Source organism: Cinclus cinclus, chromosome 4 (genome assembly GCF_963662255.1).
Source record: "Cinclus cinclus chromosome 4, bCinCin1.1, whole genome shotgun sequence".
Classification (NCBI taxonomy): domain Eukaryota; kingdom Metazoa; phylum Chordata; class Aves; order Passeriformes; family Cinclidae; genus Cinclus; species Cinclus cinclus.
The window spans coordinates 33,576,910-33,591,916 of NC_085049.1; the positions used below are offsets into that span (position 1 = coordinate 33,576,910).

The following is a 15,007-nucleotide window of genomic DNA, read 5'->3' on the forward strand; positions in this document are numbered from 1 at the left end:
GGTTGTTGGTCCTGGTGGGTTTTATAGCCAATTGCACCTCATCTGCTTTGCAGCCAAACTTCTTATTTATATGGTTGATTATGTTGCAGTATTTATTTTAATGCGATACCCTTTCCTTCCATTTTCAGTTTTCCTTTCAGCATTTGTGATTTCTATACATTTTTGCTTATTCTTTTAATTTTTTCTAGATTCAGGTAAATCTCTGCTTTTTCTGTTTTCAATAAATGTGTTTGTAGTTGTTCCCTTGCAAGAACAGTACAATCACTAGTACAACCTTTTTCTGCTACTGCTTTCAGCCTCAGGTATACTTGTTCATTTGTCCCCATTTTTACATGAAATTATGTTAATTCCTCATAGTAAGGATAGGAGAATCCAGGGATAGGACAATTTCTGTGAAGCATCCTTTGAGGAAGCAGTTGGGATTTAAAGGACAGAGCAGTATTGTTGGCTGTTTCTGAAATAATAATTGGTCACTCCATTACATTTTTCATGCTGCTTTTATGTCGAAGTACAGCAAAACAAGATACATGGAAGCACTCATAGATGTTTTTAGTTCTATGTAAATTTTTTGAAAGTTGTTATTAGGAAGTTAGGTTTTTTCTTGACCTACTTTACCTATTGAAGAAGTAGCATCATTATTACTGATTTTGGCTAATCCTTCCTTTGCAGTTTAAATGCTGTGGCGTGGTGTACTTCACAGACTGGCTGGAAATGACAGAATTGGACTGGCCACCTGACTCCTGCTGTGTCAGAGAGTTCCCAGGATGCTCTAAGCAGGCACATCATGAGGATCTCAGTGACCTTTATCAGGAGGTAAGAATAAAAATAGGGATCTACTGGAAGGTTATGTACATTCCTCCTGATCCAGTAATTTGCCAAATTCACCATTTGCAGTGCAATAGAGTATTTTTTTGGTAGAGTAGTTGTGTTTATGGGAAGTGTGTTTATGGTTATTCTCTGCTAATGCTGAAGCAGTGGGAAGAAAAAAGGAAGAACAAACCCACCCATCCACCCACCGTTGCCTTGGAAGTCAGATGAGCTAGTCGCAATGCAGTTAAAATCCATGTTTTAAGATATGTTTATACTTTGAAGTGTTTGTTTTATATTGGTTAGGTTGGGGTTCAATTTTTTTCTAATCCAAAAGATATAAATAGGTGTGACATAATGTCCAGGCCTCATCCCATCAAACTACCACAGGATAAGTGGAAGAGTACTTTAGTGAAATGTACAGTAAAGGATGCTTTTGAGAATTCCTTTGGAAGATGTGAGCTCTCTTGTTAACTGGTCTCATGTCAGGAGGCAGATAATTTGGTTGTTGTACTCTGAACATGCGTAGAAAATTGTTGTGAAAATGCTCTTTCTACATTATAGTATGGTTATTTAAAAAGAATTACAAAAAGGACCTTAAAACACGTCAAGAACCTGCTTGACTTCAAAGTAGGCAAGGGAGGTTGTCAAGGTAGCAAGATACTACTGTATTTAGGATGAAAATTATAAAAACAAGTAAATATGCTCTTTACTAAAACTCTGTTCTCACAAATACTGTCTAAAGTCACCTTTGTCTGAAAACTACTTTATTAGCCACCATTTTTTTATGCTAGCAGATCTCTGAAGACCTGTAATTGTACATTCAGTGACAGCAGAATGAGCAACAGTCCAAGTAGTCCAACAGTGGACAGAAAGTGTGGCTCAATCACATAGTTGTGAGAATCTGAGAAGAGGTGCATTCTTCACTGGATTACTTTTAGAGTAATACAGAGTGCATAGGAAGGAGAATGGGCCTTAAAATCATGCTTTCAGATGCTGCAGCATGAAAATTTCTCCAGTGAATGGTGTAGCTCTGTATTATGGAAGAGTTCCCAAAGAACCATTTTATTTTCTCCCAGTCTCAGAGGCTGTTAAGAGCCATTCTTACAAGAATCTGTTGCATGGCTCTTGTTCAGGAGCTATGGAGCAACACCTCTGAAGCAGATGAGATTTGCTGTGTAAACAAGCCAAAATGAATATTAGCTATTGCCAGGAAGCAATCAATGGGGAAATGAATTAGTGTGGTATAGACTCTATGAACAGAAATTATTTAATCTAATCAAGACTTTCAGACATTCATCCTAGGAGGCTGTGTGCTTCCACTAGGGAGAGAGAGGATAGAGCTGCCAAGAGGCAGGTGCCTCAGAAGGCCAGTCTGTGCTAGGGACCTTAAAGACAGTGGCAGGGGTTGGGCTTTTTTCCACCAGCTGCTTGTAGACCCTCTCTTGCCTTCTGGCAAGGCTCAGAGCACTGACAGCACTGGTTATGCTTTAGAAGTGTCAGTCCCTAAGTGAGAAAGCCTTTCAGGCTTCTTCTGGGGCCTGCCAGTCTCTTACCCTTTTTGAAAAACTAAAAATTGTGGCTCGCTCTGCAACAATGGTTGCTTTTTGTAATACTGTTGCTACTGTTAATACCATACAGACAAGTTGCTGTAGAGAGCCTCCAAGGAGTATATGGAAGCTGTAGAAGGTTCATTTGCCCCCTGCCTGAAAGTAGCAGTAAGCAGTGTCACTCCATGAAAAATGGCTTGTTGAGCTCAGGAAACTCAAAATTTTCTCAGAAGTATTAGTCGTTGGAATGTAGTGTCCATAGTACAAGGTATTCTTGTGTCACCTCTTTTGCTAACATTTCATGCCTGTGCCATATTCCAAGAAAATAGTTCTCTGAGCACTTCCTATATTAAAGTTCTTTTGGTTCTCTTTGGAGAAAATCAATAGCCAAAGATGATTATTATGTAGGACATAAGGGCTGTGTTAAGACCCAGTTGTTAAAAAAAGGGCTGCTTGGCTTTTTTTTCAAAAGAAATCTGAAGGGCACATTTATGGTTCTTCCCCTACTGTACCACAGGGCATTTGGGATGGATTCAGCACTTAGCAAAAATTTATTTTTGGTTCTCTAGTGCAGAATCCATTCCAAAAAGGGACAGGCTGTGTTCGGTAGTATCAGCCACAAAAAAAATACTTAATTTCTCTTTTAGATACATACAATATTTTGTTGGCAAAATGTTTCTTTCCATGGTGCTTGCCTGTGGGGTGTCTCATAGACTTTTATAGTATGCTTGCTAGTAAGTTTATCAGTATTATGCTAAACCGGTTTACTCTTCCAAGACTAATCTTTCTAGCTTCTGCTTTGGAGAACTGAAGGAAAAAAGCTTTTTTAAAAAGTGACTCAAACCAAACTTGCATAGTCCCGTGGTTTGAGAGGGAGCCTGATAAGATTAGCCTCGCTAGCCTAAAATCAGTTTATGTAAATATTTGGCAAGTCCATTCTGATACTTCAGAAAAATTCTTTGTAGTACTTCAGAAAACTGAAGTTTCATCTGTCTGGGACTGATAAATGTCTTTTCTTGTGCTGTGATTTTTTTGCTGGGGACTCAGAACTTTCTGTAGTCTAAGTTGGACTCCTTCACAATTTAATTTTTGCTGAAAGAAAGGTGACTTACAGTTCTTGAAAGTACTTCTGGCAGGAATCACATTTTCCCTGTTGGATATTGAAAGCTGTTTTTCAATGTATTGAATTGCTTTTATTCTGATGAGCTTCACCTTTAGTGCAGTTCCATGAATAGACTGACCTTAGAAAGAGCATGGTTGTGAGGGAAGGGTGAGGATGATGGTGTGGCCTTGGAGGCTTGTTGTGGTCTGAGGACAAAAGGAGCTCTGCCCATCTTGTCATTGGGAGCTGCAGTGTAAATAAAATGATTGATGGAAGTGGATAACTTAAAAAAATGTCAAACTTGCACGTTCTTTTCTTTTGGTTTCTGGCATAATTTTGAGTATACTCAAAATTCACTTTAATTAAATTAATTTTGTTTTAATTTTGGTTTAATATTTAATTTTATAATTTGCTTTAATATACTTTTGAGTATACTCAAAATTTGGGTGCACAAAATATTTGTTGGGTTAGCTGATGGCTTATCTTTTATGCTCAGTGAAGTGCCTTATTTCAGTTCATTTTCTTATTCTATGATGAAGTAAATTGGTAATATATGCTAAATAAGAAATAGATGCTTTTTTCTATCTCAGGACTGAAAGTATAAAGTGAATGAATCAGGCCTTTAATCTGTAGCTTTGTAGGAATCTGAAACTGATTCTTCTGAATGATTGCTGCAAAGTTTTATACTATATTTGATTTGTCAACAAGAGCTCCCCATTTAGTGACAAATTTTTGCTGAGGGAAGTGTATTTATGTACTGTTTAATTGCAGGCTACCAACTATGAAAGTGTCACATAAGCAGAATAAAATGCAAGAATGTGAAGTTAATAGGGCTGGCTGTGTTTTCTCAGTTTTGAAACTGATTTTGAATGTGTATTAGAGCAGAGCTCTAAGAACATCATTAGATGGAGGAAAACAGACTACCTAGATTGGGCACAGTTTGTCTCAGTTATTTGTCTGTGTACTGTAGGAGATGTAGGCATTAATGTTACTGCTCTCTGTTAGTGGGTGTTTTATCTAGGCAACAAATGAACTGACTTTGAATATTGCTGTGGTGGACCATTTTTAAATTGTGACCAGCATGTACCTTCATCTCTTTAAGTTATCAAAAGTATTAAAATGCAGCCAGTTTCTCTGTAATTAACAACAAATTTGGGAAGTAGTATGACTACAGTTGCCTTCCAGTTGAAGAAAAGAAGATGCCGACATGACAGTTTTTGTCCCCTAGTCAAGTGCAATTATATTGCTCTTGCTGCAGTGTTGTTTTTCTTCTTTTGAAGTTTCATATAATGCATACTTGCTCCTCTTTCTGTGTCTGCTGCTGTTCAGAAAATGAAACAGTGAAATGAGCCAAGACTTTGAGATCCTGTAATTTATTCTGGTACAATTATCATAGAGTACATTAATTTTTTTTTAGATCCTAAATGAAAATCTGTTGACTACAGTGTGAATTTTGTGTGTGTGGCAAAAATTGGACCTTTCATCAAATACATTTAGGACTGTAGCATTTGAAATTGGCTTTGGGGAAATTGGCTTTGGGGAATTTAAGTGTGATTGAAGAGTGTTATTTATCATGTCCTGTCTTCAGATTCCATCACTTTGATCAATTGCTTTATTTTCTTAGGAAAGCTCTAAGAAATATGAAGTGAGGATGTAAATGCAAAACATAACATTCTCAAGACAGTGACCATTTTAACGGGTTCCTGATGTCTTCTTCTGGGACCAGTGGACATCCAGTTTGTTATTCTGAATGTAACCTTGATATGTATGTTGCTTTGTTAATTGTGCTGTGAAGCCCTGCAAAGCTTTGAGTAGAGAATAAGCATCATGCAGAATAGCAGAGGCCCCTCTCTTGATGGTTTTATGTCTCTAAGACACACATCACCCATACTGAGGGACAAGCATCGTAACTCGTGCTTGCACTGTTAGCCAGTAGTTCCCAAAGCTGCTGCCTCTTTGTGGATCCATGCAGCCTTACAAGGACTTGGGAGCTTTTCTGAAGCCTTATGTGGTAGATAGTTGGCCATGTAAGCAAACTGTAGAGCTTGCATTGAAGGTTTGGAAAGAACTAAATTCCATTTCTGTGAACATCAACTTAAAACCTTTTGACATTGTTTTCATGGAATGTTTTCTGATGAGGTTATGCAGGTCCATAGATCTTTCCTACAGTACTGCTTTAGCTTCAGAGTGTGATATTATCAGTAGAAAAAGTCCAGAAGAGTTTAAAATTATTTACAACTTTGAAGATCTTCAATTTAGAGAGAAACAAGATTATGAAGAGGACTTTAATAGCTTTTTAAACCTTCACAAAACTAGTTGAGTTTCTTTAACGATTAGTGAGAGCCAATAGGAATTCAGATCAACTTTGAGTGATTTCTGAATTGAAAAGTAGCATGGATATCTTGCAGTAAAGTCTCTGTGTATGAGGAAACTTCAAGTTGGCATTATGGAAGCAGTTAAAAAGTAGACAAAATAATTTTCAAAATACTGTTTGAAGGAAGTGAGAGAGAGATTCTTGGGACCCAGAAAAAGACAGCAGTGGGTAGGATGAGCTAAGCCTTGGTAACTGCAACCCAAATATTACTGACTGTTTTTTAATCTATTTTTTGTTTTACAGGGATGCGGTAAAAAAATGTACACTTTTTTGAGGGGGACAAAGCAATTGCAGGTGCTGAGATTTCTAGGAATCTCTATTGGAGTAATGCAGATCCTGGCTATGATCCTCACTATTACTTTGCTGTGGGCTCTGTACTATGACAGAAGGGATCCCAGAGCAGATCAGATCATGGCACTGAAGAGTGATACCTCGCAGGAACTGTCATGTCATTCCATGGATCTGCTGAAACCAAGCCTGACCAGAATCTTTGAACACACTTCCATGGCAAACAGCTTTAATACACACTTTGAAATGGAAGAGCTGTAAGTGCTGCAATGAATCTGTGAAGTCACAGAGGACTTCTTGTTTTGTTGTTATTTTTGTCCTGTTCCATCAAATATGCCAAATATACCAGTCTTTTTTTTTGTGTCAGAAACCAGCTAATGAATGGAAGTGAAGGAGACCAGCAAAGAAAGATGAGCCTGTTGTCAGCCTCTTAGCCATGTCCTCAGCTGTGAAAAATTTTGTGTGTTTCTTTTTAAAAGGCACTCATTCAGTTGGGCACAGAAATAGACATTGTCACAAGCTGTGTGAAGTGTAAAACAGTGACTCAGTAGACTGGACCTGTAAGGAAGCATCGTGGGAAGGGAAGAAAAATACTCATCTTCTCAAGAAACAACTGTGCTTTGAGCAAGCAAAATGTGACTTCAGCTGAAATTGACTTTTAATAAGCCATTTGGAAAATGTCTTAATCAGGGATCTATGTATGTATAATTGTGTTTTCATGTGTGCATGGAAAGCAGAGCTACAATTCAAGTTAGTACTTGGATTTAAAAATTTGCAAGATTTTTAAATCTTAAAAAGGGTGAGATTTTCTTTTTTCTAACAAAACCTTTATCTTAGCTTTTGTTCTTAAAGATGTTCTAAAACTTCTATTTTTATCTAACGTAACGATTTTAAAATTTTAAATATATTAAACAGGGATTCAGAACAAAACTATAGCTATGGATAATAGACTTTAGTTTTCTGGAGAATTCTTCTTTCAGTTTGTTCTGTGGACTGTTTCTTAGTAAAAAGGAAGAAAACCTTAAACGTTCTTTCCAAAATGGGAATCAGTATGGGAGTAGCACATTTTTATAGATAAATCTTTTCTCCTGTCTGTGATTCCCCTGAAGCTAGAAACAAAAGACTGCAAGAAAAATGCTTACAGTTCTGGATGCTATTGCAATAATTGTAAAAGTACATGAGGAAAAATTTTACTTTGGTGACTGCTTCATTAAAAGCTCTCTGGTGGCTTAAAATGCCAGCCGGAAACAGATTAAAATGTATTTATTGTGGTGGGGAAAGTGCATTTTACTGTATTTTTATGAACAATGTTTATATCATAAGATTATTTTTACAATTGGCCACGTCTTGAAATATATATTTGTTCCACTGAGTATAGTAGTTTGTGGCAAATGGGCTTTTTGCATAATATTGCATTAAAAAATTCTTTCATTTGTTTTGGAATTGTAAAAGAAAAAAGAAAGCAAGGTTTGATTTGGTAGACAATAAAATTACTTTTCTCTTAAATTCTGTAATGGCTTTTTTATTTTTAGTCCTAGAGTGGGAATGCTTTGGATGTGGGAGGGTCCTCCTGCTAGTGTGAGTTGATTTGACTTGTCTTTACCCATTCTACTTACTCTGTTGTGAAGAAACTGCAATGTTAGTGTAATTTCCTTTTTTTTCTTCTTTTAATTGCTTCTGAGAAAACTTCTTAAGGGCTTGTGAAATTAAGCTCTTCAGTTGTGTGGGCTGTTTGCTTTTCAGCAGTCTTCTTCTGGGTATAATGGTGTCAAGGGTACAGTTGCAAGCAAGATTGCCTTTCTGCTTTTGTCCTTCCATAAATGCTAATACTTACTTGGGGAGGTAAAAAGATAAAAGGAGAGATCATCCCAAAATTTTGCTTGGACTGTCTTTGTCAGGAATATTTCCTTATGTTCTGCTTGGGAAGCCTTGGCCCAGTGTTACTGCACAAGTACAGCTGAGTTCCACCCCTCCCACTGCTCAGCCTGGGTAGCACTGCTGTAGCTAAGAGTGAGGTTGCTGTGCAGACAAAGAGCAGGTCAGCTCCAGGCTTTGGAGTGCTTCTGGTGCTGCACAGTGCATCGAGTCATCATTTGCCTCTGTGTAAAAACAAAAAAAATGCCTCTACAAACCACAAATTCTGGAATCTTGATTATGGATTAAATGTACATGTCTATATATTGCAGTGAATTATTGCTGAATGGAGGGAATATCACTAAAGTAATGTAAAAAAATAATGCAAAAAGTAATATAAAATTCCCTTTTTTCAGTAAACCTCAGCCCTTAAAGTTTTACCTGAGGAGTGTCTGTGGAAGCTCCCTTAGCCATGCTTCAAATATTCCTAGTCTTTCCATACAATGATTGTTCAGATTATCATGGGGGTTGCCTGTGTATCTTGTGTCCTGGTTAGAGCTCATCAAGGAAAAAAATATGGCGAGCCAAGCTAGGGGGATGTGTTGGGATTTAGAGATACTTAGAGCCTAGGTCATTTGGTTTTAGGCTGTCTGAGTGCTGAGGAAGCACTGCCTTCAGGTGTAGTCAGGTTTCTTTGACAGCTGAGGGATTGCTTTGGAGAGGCCTCTGACACAGAACCAACCTCCCAGAGCAGTGTTTATGGACCTCCACAACAATGAACATTTGCAGTCAGGAAAACCTCACTTGGGCTTGGCTACCCAAATCCTGAGCCAGTCTACTTTCAGGGGAAGAATCTCTTTTGAGTGTTTAACCACATATGCATAAATAGGTCTCATCTGTAAATTGGAACACTTTAAGAATTTTTTCTTTGACTGCTCAGGCTTTGAGGTGCCTGTTTTTGTAGGGCTTCTTCAAAGAGCCTTAAAATTAATTGACTAGGGTGCAGCAAGCCTGGTGTTTTCCTGTAGAGCTTTAGAATCTTTGTAGGAGAGAGGCTGCTTGGCAAGACAGGAACCTTAGAGATACTTGAGGCAGTGAAAACTACTTCCTCTTATTTTCTTGATTCCTCAGTTTTGCAGGAGTACTTGAAGAAGGATGGTGTGTGTTTTTTTTTCTCTGCAGCATGAGATGTAATGAACTAAATCTTTCTTGTTGCATCAACCAACCATGGAGATGCTCCTCAACATTTTTCGCAGAACACACGAGTGCAACTATATCAGAAAAAGGGGTCACTTCCTGCCAGCAGCAAATTTTGTGTTCAGCCCAGTGACTAAACCGATTCCATGGGACTGTGTCTGTTGCTGTGGGGCTGAGCATGCTTTTAGGAGGAAAAAAATCACTATTTCTGGCCCTTGGATAAGGTATTGATTCATCTGCCAACAGGTCGTATGAGAAGATTTTTGGGAGGAAAGAGCTATATTTTCTTCTTTATAACTTTTCACTTTGTAAAAACATATATGAATATAAGGGAGTATATAAAGAATGAATAGTAAAAAGGGAGACTGTTGGTCACAGCAACTATATAGTTAAATATGGTAGAGAAAGGGATTTATAAATAACTTTCAAAATTTCTGTTGCAAAAGCATTGTATTTGGTCTCAGAGCATGGTGCTAATAATGCTAAGGTTGCAAGCTCAATCCCCTTATGAGCCATTCACTTAAGAGTTGGACTTGATTCTTGTGTGTCCCTTCCAACTCAGAATATTCTGTGATTCTGTGAACTATGCAGAAAAACACAGATGATTAAAGTCTTATGACATTGAAATACTAAGGGTTCACATGGCATGGTAGTGTGGAGGCTACGGGGTGATTTCGGTGAAAAGCTGAGAAGTTTCCCATATCTGACAGAGCCAGAGCCAACCAGCTCCAGCACAGATGCACTGCTGGTCAAGGCCAAGCCCTTTGGTGGCAGTGGTAACACCTCTGGGATAGCTGTTTAAGAAGCAGACAAAATTGTGGCAACATCAAATGCAGCTGGAGAGAGGAGTGAGAGGAGCTGATCTGCAGACACCAAGGTCAGTGAAGAAGGAAGGGCAGGAGGTGCTCCAGGCGTCATTGCAGAGATTCCCCTGCAGCTCTCTCCCATGGCCCAGGCTGTGTCCCTGCAGCCCATGGAGGTGCATGGTGGAGCAGAGATCCACGTGCAGCCCGTGGGGAGCCCCACACCAGAGCATGTGGATGCCTGAAGGAAGCTGTGTCACTGTGCATAGCCCCCACTGGAGCAGGCTCCTGGCAAGAACTGTGGAGAGAGGAGCCCATGCTGGAGCAGGTCTGCTGGAAGGTGTTTGAGCCTGTGGGGGACCCACGCTGGAGCACTTAATGAAGAACTGCAGTCCATGGGAAGGACTCTCCTTGGAGGAGTTTGTGGAGAACCATCTCCTCTGGAAGGGGAGCATACTGGAGCAGGTAAAGAGTGTGAGGAGCCCTTTCTGGGAGGAGGAAGGAGCATCAGAAAAAACATGGTGAACTGACCACAGACCTCATTTCCTGCCTCCCTGCACCTCTGAGGAAGAGGAGGTGGAGATTTCAGGAATAAAGTTGAGCTTGGGAAGAGGGGAAGAATGGGAGAAAGGTGGTATTATTTTGTTATATTTTCTCTTCCCTGTCCAGCTGAGAAGGGAACTGATATAGCGGCTTTGGTGGACATCTGGCATCCTGCCAGCACTGTCAGCTCACAAGTATTTAATTTAATTAATGAAAAATGCTATTGTTGAAGTGAGATTGTATCTAAAACTTTCCAGCCTGTGTATGATTGATTACTTCCTGTTAAAAAAAAAAAAAGTGATGTCCTGAACTTTTGAGAATTTTTATACTACTTCCTTTTTATTCAACACTCTCCCACTATAGTTCTTCCTTGAGGATAGACACTAAAAAAGTAGACAACTAGATGATATAGGCAGGTAAGAAACTAAGCGGTCTGGATAATTCCATATATCTTCTGGACATTGCCAATCTATATATAGTGTTCACTCCTGACACTCCTACTGTTTCAGCCACATGTTTATATATCCCATCAGCTGATGCTTCTCTAGAATAGGTGATAGTCCTAAAATATTCCCATAGTCAGTTGTAAAATAAAGCCTGGTGGGCCTAAGAAGCAGCAAAGGGAGTTCATGACCTCCTAAGCACTCTCCCTCTTCAAAATTTAATGATCTTGAGGCTTCAGTAATTTGTCCTCCTACAGTTGAGCTTCCTCTCTGAAGGCCCCCCTTCTCTCTGCAGCAGCTGAGGCTGCATTGTGTTCTGTGCTGTGAAAACCTTCTCTTGGTAGCCAGTGTGCTTCCACCAAGAGCATATCACGACTTCAAAACATAAAGTGTACATTTTCAGTTTGTCTTCTGTAGCTATTTTTTGAGAGACAGTTGTTCTCAAAAATGCTCTGGGATAGTTCACAGACAGGTGTTACTTTTATCTTTCCCCACTACCCAGAGCAGAGAGCTCCTCGCAGAGGCAGCCATCGCAAGTGCCAGTGCTCATCAGCACCAGCTGCACATAGTTGCCCTTTATTAGTGATCCATGGTGAGTTGTTACCTGCTCTTATGCTATAAAAAGAGTTTGATCTTCTTTGTGCATTAGTATTTTATCAAGGGAATTTGATACCAGGTATGAGGAGACTCTGTAAGTTGAGAAGTTCAGCAGAGCAGTTTGGTTTTTGGATGTACATAAGGGACACTTTTGAAGTACAGATAAAGAGGTGGAGTTCATATTGCTGGAAAAAATAGTCCAATTTTCTGTGTGCTGCAGGCTGGGAAGTGAAAGGTGATGGCTGGTCCCTCAGGAAAAGGACAACTCTGAGTAGTAGAACTGTGGCATCCTTGTCTTGATGGCTCTAATATAGTTTAGATACACTCAGATCTTGTCTGGAATTACTGTCTAGGACATTTGCTGACTTCAGATTAAGTGTTCCTTCCAAATTATTAGAGGGGAAAACAATTTTCATGAAAAAGTTATTGCAAAACCAGGTTGACCCATTCAAGCATGCAGATGTTTTATTTAAATATTCCTCAAATGTCTATTTATTCAGCATAACATGTGGATTATGCTGCCTCCTGAAATACGATATATGACTGTCAAACAAAATTGTCAAAACAACAACCTTGGTTTCTTTGTATGATACACAGAAATAATTACATTTCATGTACAGTACAGATGCATTTTACACAGTCATCAACAGTCATTCACTACCAAAACAGCATTTAAGTCACCTAAAACACCAAAAAAATGTGTATTTCCCAAATTCAGAATAAATTAATGGTTTTGCCTGTGACATATGGAAGTAGGAGACAGGACTGGAATTCTGAAAAGTCTTACTAAATTATCTCTTAAGCTGCATTTTAAAAATGAAAATACCAGTTGTTTCAGGGGTATAACTGTTACGCAAGTGTATTGCTGTAGTGTGTTCTTTCTAGTGCATTTGAGAATAAAGAGCTTTTAAAAGACACATGACCTGATGGAGTCAGTAGGTTTCCTGGGTTGTGTGTAGTCTGTACCAAAGTAGATTTAGTAACTGCCCCTTTGCATTATTTAGCTGATGTAACTACTCATGAAGTACCATGTGACAAATAAGTTGTTGAAGTTTGCTGATGTCAAGGCAGTTTGAATATCAATAACCATTTGGCAAAAGGTGGGGACCAAGTATCAGTAACCATGCGTAGAAGTAGGATGCAAATAAAACCTCTGATGTATTCTGCCTCTCCTTTAAATCCGTTAAAGTTTATGTAACCTACCACCTTCAGCAGATCTTCTGCAGGGTGGAAGAGAGAGAGAGGGAGCAGTTCTGGGTAATGGACTTGGGCAGGGTTGCTCAGAAGGAGAATCCCTTCCTCTGCCTCAGAGCACAGCCTCTGCTTCTGCTCTCTGATGTTTGAAAGAAATGGAGAAGCTCAGTTTACAATGAGTAAACCTTTCTGATTTGAAAAAAACCCAGGAAGTTAATTGCAAATTAATCAAGAATGCATTAACTTTAGAATAAATACATGATAAGGTAAAAGAGTAATGAATGGCATTATTTACTCTTTTTACTTGCAGTTTAATTCTATGTAATGCTGTATTTTGGTGTATATACCGTAGCATGATAGTCTATCATCTACTCTTCACTGTTGACAGGTAGAGAGAAAGACCAGTGTTTGTGTGCAAGAAAAAGTGTATCATCAGCAAGTTTCAGTTTTTAGTGGGTATTTTAATGTAAATTTTTAGGTCAGTAGATTGCTAGCAAATACTATACTGAAACATACACTATTCAAACTATTAAATAACTGTGTTAATCATTTATTGTAATGGCATCTAATGCACTGAGCGTTTTGATTTATATGCATATTTTATTTTGCAGACATGCAATTATTTCTGATCCAGTGTTTTTGATGTATATATGTATGTATTGATATGCACATATTCTGTGTATATTTGATGTATATGATGAATATAAGAAGCATTATGATACATCTAATGTACTCTCATGAAATAAAATTACACTTTTTTATCGGAAAGGTTTCTGATAATATCTATGTCTTTTATAAAAGAATCCAAGAAGCCTTAACTTGTAAAGCCTTCATATTAGCTTTTAGGCCTGCCCATGTAGGCAATTTCCAATTGAAATCAATTATATTTTTATAGCTTTGGGACTTAATTCATTATTCTATCATTGTTCTTAGGTAATTGAATATTTTTCACACAATATAAATTCTCAAACAAGTTTTAAGATGCAAGTTTGCAGATAATTACAAAAAGAATTAAGCCATCATTTTCACTAAATGCCTTCCAGTGTCTTCCAGTGTAGCTAATACTCTGGATGCTGCAGAATGTAAGAAAAGAACATTTGGAGACAAGTGTTAACTGATCCCCAAAACACCTTTGTGGTAATTTAAATTCAAATAGGATTGCTCCTGTAGCAGTAAACTGTGACAAGAAGTTTGTTCTGAAAATACAGAAGAGACAAGTTGTATATAGAACAATGGACTGTTGATTCATCAGTATCCTTGAAATCCCAAATGATACAGTTATGTTGGAGTGGACAACGAAGTGTCAAAGAAATAGAGACCAGTGAACAAACGGAGCAATGACTGAATAGCAATTTGTGGTGCACAGTTTGGCTGTAAAATTATTTAAATGTTTGCCATTAGAAGTTTATAGTGTAGATGAAGTTGTGTAAAATACCTTTTAAAAAAATCCTGATTCCTGATACAACAGGTGTACAATGACTTATTGCAGTTGTAACAGTACCTAGGAAGCAAGATAAAACAATAGTAAATATTGAACTAACTGAACACCTTTAGTTGACTAATGAGTGTTTGAGTAAGGAATACTTAATTTTTCAAAGGGAAGTTATTTGTACAACTACCATGAAACATTAACAATCAGCTTGTTGTAAGTGCACGGAAATGCCCCTTTCTACAGTATTATTTTATCATGCCTAATCTGAAAAACAACAAAAGTAAACTGAGATCACAGCTTCAAATAATTTCAGCATGCATTATGGTTGTAGTTCTTTCAGTCAGTACAAACATATTTCACATGAGCATTTTTTTGTTCATTTTTTGACAGTTCTTCAACAAGTTTGAGGTTTATTAACAGGGAAAAAAAGACATGTTATCAAAATGTTTCTTGTTGTTTTGCATTCAGCAGGAACATAGATTTCTATTTTTTCATTTGTGTTTTTTTTCTAAAAAGAGCTTTCATGATAAGAAGAAGCATCAGTGGGGACATTTCATTGTGCTCATATAGTAAGTCAGGATGGTCACAGAAGATTCCACCGCACCTCAGTTCAGACAGGGGATAAGAAACTCCTTTTGGTTCACACCCTACGACACCAAGACCCACAAAGTTTGTTTCTCCTGAACCTCTTGCTCTGCAGCCACTGGCACACTCATCAAAGGGCGTTGTCTTTGTCAGCTCTCTCATTCCTCATGACTCGTTTTTCACTGCTGAGCTCAGCTTGCAAGTGGTCTTTATGCTAATTTATAAATAATTCCTTGTT

The 15,007-nt window shown here is 38.2% G+C and overlaps 1 protein-coding gene across 1 annotated transcript in view; it reads left to right on the forward strand.

Moving 5' to 3' along the window:
- Window positions 1-7,577, forward strand: part of TSPAN12 (tetraspanin 12) — a 39,348-nt gene extending 31,771 nt beyond the window's left edge. The window contains exons 6-7 of the mRNA XM_062491068.1: window positions 670-813; window positions 6,077-7,577. Of these exons, the coding sequence (XP_062347052.1) occupies window positions 670-813; window positions 6,077-6,382 (450 nt within the window). The 3' untranslated portion in view covers window positions 6,383-7,577. The remainder of the gene's footprint in view (window positions 1-669; window positions 814-6,076) is intronic.
- Window positions 7,578-15,007: the final 7,430 nt, after the last annotated feature.